At 37.5% G+C, this 6,000-nt stretch overlaps 1 protein-coding gene across 8 annotated transcripts in view; it reads left to right on the top strand.

Moving 5' to 3' along the window:
* The window catches only part of LOC117345119 (endophilin-B1-like), a 108,618-nt gene that overhangs the window by 56,534 nt on the left and 46,084 nt on the right, over positions 1-6,000 (top strand). For all 8 annotated transcript variants that reach the window (XM_033908109.1, XM_033908098.1, XM_033908139.1 and 5 more), the window contains exons 4-5: positions 2,503-2,636; positions 4,784-4,876. In XM_033908109.1, coding sequence (XP_033764000.1) covers positions 2,503-2,636; positions 4,784-4,876 — 227 coding nt within the window. The remainder of the gene's footprint in view (positions 1-2,502; positions 2,637-4,783; positions 4,877-6,000) is intronic.

Raw genomic sequence — 6,000 nt, 5'->3', positions numbered from 1 at the left:
AGTTTCAGCTTGATCAAGGTTCATATAATAGCATGAACCTTATTAGAATGTATACCAGGACACATATCAAAAGACTGATAACATTAACAGTACTACATTATATGTAACATTGGTCCAGGTCAGTATACAGTACCCTGTCAGGTCTGGGTGAAAATGTGTACGTCCGTCCCACTGGTCAGTATACAGTACCTATCAGGTCTGGGTGAAATGTGTACGTCCGTCCCAGGTCAGTATACAGTACCCTGTCAGGTCTGGGTGAAAATGTGTACGTCCGTCCCACTGGTCAGTATACAGTACCTATCAGGTCTGGGTGAAAATGTGTACGTCCGTCCCAGGTCAGTATACAGTACCTATCAGGTCTGGGTGAAAATGTGTACGTCCGTCCCAGGTCAGTATACAGTACCTATCAGGTCTGGGTGAAAATGTGTACGTCCGTCCCAGGTCAGTATACAGTAGCTGTCAGGTCTGGGTGAAAATGTGTACGTCCGTCCCAGGTCAGTATACAGTAGCTGTCAGGTCTGGGTGAAAATGTGTACGTCTGTCCCAGGTCAGTATACAGTACCCTGTCAGGTCTGGGTGAAAATGTGTACGTCCGTCCCAGGTCAGTATACAGTAGCTGTCAGGTCTGGGTGAAAATGTGTACGTCCGTCCCAGGTCAGTATACAGTGTCAGGTCTGGGTGAAAACGTGTATGTCCGTCCCAGGTCAGTATACAGTACCCTGTCAGGTCTGGGTGAAAATGTGTACGTCCGTCCCAGGTCAGTATACAGTACCCTGTCAGGTCTGGGTGAAAATGTGTACGTCGGACCAAGACCAGTTTACACCCGCATCAGGTCTGGGTGAAAATGTGTACGTCCGTCCCAGGTCAGTATACAGTACCGATCAGGTCTGGGTGAAAATGTGTACGTCCGTCCCAGGTCAGTATACAGTACCTATCAGGTCTGGGTGAAAATGTGTACGTCGGACCAAGACCAGTTTACACCCGCATCAGGTCTGGGTGAAAATGTGTACGTCCGTCCCAGGTCAGTATACAGTACCGATCAGGTCTGGGTGAAAATGTGTACGTCCGTCCCACTGGTCAGTATACAGTACCTATCAGGTCTGGGTGAAAATGTGTACGTCCGTCCCACTGGTCAGTATACAATACCTATCAGGTCTGGGTGAAAATGTGTACGTCCGTCCCAGGTCAGTATACAGTACCTATCAGGTCTGGGTGAAAATGTGTACGTCGGACCAAGACAAGTTTACACCCGCATCAGGTCTGGGTGAAAATGTGCATGTATACATATATGTATATCAACAAGGATCTATTACCTGTATATGTATAACACGGATCTTTTACCTGTATATATATAACACGGATCTTTTACCTGTATATGTACAACAAGGATATATTACCTGTATATGTATAACAAGGATATGTTACCTGTATATATATAACACGGATCTTTTACCTGTATATGTACAACAAGGATATATTACCTGTATATGTACAACAAGGATATATTACCTGTATATGTACAACAAGGATATATTACCTGTATATATATAACACGGATCTTTTACCTGTATATGTACAACAATGATATATTACCTGTATATATATAACACGGATCTTTTACCTGTATATGTACAACAAGGATATATTACCTGTATATGTATAACAAGGATATGTTACCTGTATATGTATAACAAGGATATGTTACCTGGATATGTATAACAAGGATATGTTACCTGTATATGTATAACATGGATCTTTTACCTGTATATGTATAACACGGATCTTTTACCTGTATATGTATAACATGGATCTTTTACCTGTACATGTATAATACAGCTCTTTTACCAGTATATGTATAACACGGATATGTTACCTGTATATGTATAACATGGATCTTTTACCTGTATATGTATAACATGGATATGTTACCTGTATATGTATAACACGGATATGTTACGTGTATATGTATAATACAGATCTATTACCTGTATATGTATAACACAGATCTTTTACCTGTATATGTATAACATGGATATGTTACCTGTATATGTATAACACGGATATGTTACCTGTATATGTATAACACGGATATGTTACCTGTATATGTATAACAAGGATATGTTACCTGTATATGTATAACAATGATATATTACCTGTATATGTATAACACGGATATGTTACCTGTATATGTATAACATGGATATATTACCTGTATATGTATAACATGGATATATTACCTGTATATGTATAACATGGATATGTTACCTGTATATGTATAACACGGATATATTACCTGTATTAAATCTCTAGCTCAGTTATACATTCTGTAACATTTTCACCTCTAATGATTTTACATGGAAGAGTTTTGTTACAGCTAGATCACCGACAGATTTAACTTGAAGTAGTCAAACTCAAACCCATACATGTACCAGTTATTTTTCGTATACCAGATTCTTTTCGTATAACATAAAAATATATGAAATATTTTGTATTCTGTTACAGGTAATGCACTGGTCAAGTCGGGACAGACACAGATACAGATAGGTAATGCTGAGCGAGAGTTCACTCAGGCCACCATAAATAACTTCCTACAACCCCTCAAAAGCTTCCTGGAGGGAGACATGAAAACGATACAGGTAAATCTCGTTAAACAGGTATATCTCATTACACAGGTAAATCTTGTTAAACAGGTTTATCCCATAACTACGCTTGTTTTACAACTGATATGGCACGTGATAAAATTTGTAGCAGTGTGTTATTGTTTTTGTTTACACACCGCAGTGTGTAACCACTTTCTAAGCCTCCGATTGGTCAATTGCGACCCCCAACTAATCTGATTGGCGAACCTCTGGCCTTTGACCATGGACTATTTATACTACTCTCACTTATGTTTTTAGTCCACTGCCGTTCGAAAAACGGGGGGGACTTTAAGTTTATCCTCCGTCCGTCTGTCCGTCTGTCTGTCCATCTGTCCGTCTGTCTGTCTGTCATGCAACAGTTGTCCGGAAAAAACATTTTTCAAAATGGCCACCGGCTTCCCATTGGTTGAGGCTTGTCTGGACAACTCCTCCTAAAGTACTACTCTGATTTTAACGAAACTTGGTATACATGATCAGTATAATGTATAGTTGTGCATCCCACATTTTTTTTCTCAAAAATCCATTTTTCAAAATGGCCGCCGGCTTCTCATTGGTTGAGGCACCTCCCCCTTGATTCTATATATTCATGACCCCGATAGCCATGAATGAATTATCAAAACAATGAACAAATGTAATACAAAATGGTTAAATCGCTGTCTCTAATCGTAGTCATTTGAATGAAACGGTCACAGCATCTAACGTAGGCCTTAGCCAAGAGCTTCCCTTTTAGTTGGGTGTCATTCGGTACAGATATTGTACCAACAGAAAACAAATCAACGAATAAACACTTTCTTATCATTCCACTTGCCTTTATTACGAATATATTTATCCCAAACACAAAAATGTAAAATTCATCTTGGAACATTTTTCTCGTGTCAGTAAACTGATGAGATTTCGTGTAAACACACTGACAAACGTAAAATACATATTGCTCAGCACTCCAGCTCAGTTTCCAAAATTTTTGTTTAAATGCATGGTGTCTTTAATGAATAAATCGGAGCATGAACATTTACCATCACAATAACCAGTAATAGCTTATACCTACGAAATCCATGAAAGGACCGATAATTGAATCTAACAATGATTAGTCTGATATTCACCGGTGACTTTCGACTTCGTGATGACAGTGTCATCTTCAAATATTTTGAGTCATTTACACAAATTACCTATTAATAAATTACAGGATTGTCAAACTAATATTTATACCCCCGCAACGAAGTTAGGGGGGTATACTGGAATCAGGTTAATTGTCCGTCCGTCCGTCTGTAGACGCATTTTGTCCGGACAACTCCTCCTAAACCGATGGGCCAATTCCGATGAAACTTCACACAAATATTAATGATCATGTGTAGATGTGCATGCCACTTTATTTTTCTCAAAATTATGGTTGCTATGGCAACTGGTCACTATAAACAGGTTTTCCGATAAGAACCATAACTTTAAGTTTGTCCGGACAACTCCTCCTAAACTAAATGGCCAATTTCAATGAAACTTAACACAAATATAGAGGACCATGTGTAGATTGCATGCCACTTCTTTTTTTTTTTTCAAAATTATGGTTGCTATGGCAACTGGTCACTATAAACAGGTTTTCTGATAAGAACCATAACTTTATGTTTGTCCGGACAAGTCCTCCTAAACCTAAGGGCCGATTTCAATGAAACTTCACACAAATATAGAGGACCATGTGTAGATGTGCATGCCACTTTATTTTTCTCAAAATTATGGTTGCTATGGCAACTGGTCACTATAAACAGGTTTTCCGATAAGAACCATAACTTTATGCTTGTCCGGACAACTCCTCCTAAACCGAAGGGGCGATTTCAATGAAACTTCACACAAATATAGAGGACCATGGGTAGATGTGCATGCCACTTTCTTTTTCTCAAAATTATGGTTGTTATGGCAACTGGTCACTACATTACTGGGTTATCTTAGTTAGCCTCTTATTAACAGTTCCAATTCACCATTGACTCGTGCAGATTGCAGGAGTATTAGTCAACCATCCTGGCGACAGTTCTAGTTCGTTTTGTAAAATAATATCATTTAAAAATATAGAAGATATGAGTCGTGCATCTAAAATAGATGATAAGTAACATACATGAAGCATAGCCTTGATGTGTTTTTGGTTAATCTTGTTTCAGAAAGAAAAAAAGATTTTAGAAGTAAAACGATTAGACTTAGATGCTTCCAAAAACAGGTTGAGAAAAGCGAAATCTACAGCAAGTCAGCAACAGGTAAGTGTTGATAGAGTAGATGTAGAGTTATGACATTCTGTGTGCTGGTCTGTTTAAATCATGTCTTCAGTGATTAGTGACTGTCAAGTAATCATATGATTAATTGTAGATTTCTTATGATATGAAAATGAATAATATTTTCATATGTTTCCACAAAAATAAGATTCCAATAAATGATGAATGATAAGCTTTGTGTGTATCAATAAAACTGTCTTTATTATATAGATAACTTCATTAAATCTCAAGAATTATAAAAACACCAGCCTTGTATACACACACACAATGTGCCTTGTTTACATGTAAAACAATAGTTAGGTTTGACTTTATATAAAACCTGTCCACTATTTTTTATCAGTTATTGACAGTAGATTTAGTTTCTATGGTTACTGCAGCAGCTGGTCCAGTCGATTGTATGGAACAGCTGTAGAAATGAGATTTCTTCTCTCCTATTGAAATTTCTAGTCATCTCTACTTTTTTTCAGATATTGAAACCAAAGAAAACTGAAAGTTATGATTTTCAGTTACATTAAAATTAATATCTGGTGACCTTTCAGTTACATTACAATTAATATCTGGTGACCTTTCAATTAAATATAGCTTGTATTCTAAAGAAGTATGTAATCTGAACAGGTCCCAATATATCTTTACCTTTAAATGTTAGGTTCCATACAATAAACTATGTGGAGGAATAGAACTGTGCTACTCACATGAGTAATAATGTAGATGATTATAAGGAAGATTTGAAGGAGATGTTTCCAAACACTTATGTGTAATGTTGGGTTCTGTAAGTCGTTTTCTCCAGTAAGACTTTCACCAGTGTTAATTAACATCTACAGTACTATGTATGTGTGGGTGTAGACGGTTCACCAGTGTTAATTAACATCTACAGTACTATGTATGTGTGGGTGTAGATGGTTCACCAGTGTTAATTAACATCTACAGTACTATGTATGTGTGGGTGTAGATGGTTCACCAGAGTTAATTAACATCTACAGTACTATGTATGTGTGGGTGTAGACGGTTCACCAGTGTTAATTAACATCTATAGTACTATGTATGTGTGGGTGTAGATGGTTCACCAGTGTTAATTAACATCTACAGTACTATGTATGTGTGGGTGTAGA

Source organism: Pecten maximus, chromosome 2 (assembly GCF_902652985.1).
Source record: "Pecten maximus chromosome 2, xPecMax1.1, whole genome shotgun sequence".
Taxonomy (NCBI): Eukaryota; Metazoa; Mollusca; class Bivalvia; order Pectinida; family Pectinidae; genus Pecten; species Pecten maximus.
The sequence above is the reverse complement of the archived record's forward strand: the minus strand, read 5'-3'. Positions and strand labels throughout refer to the sequence as shown.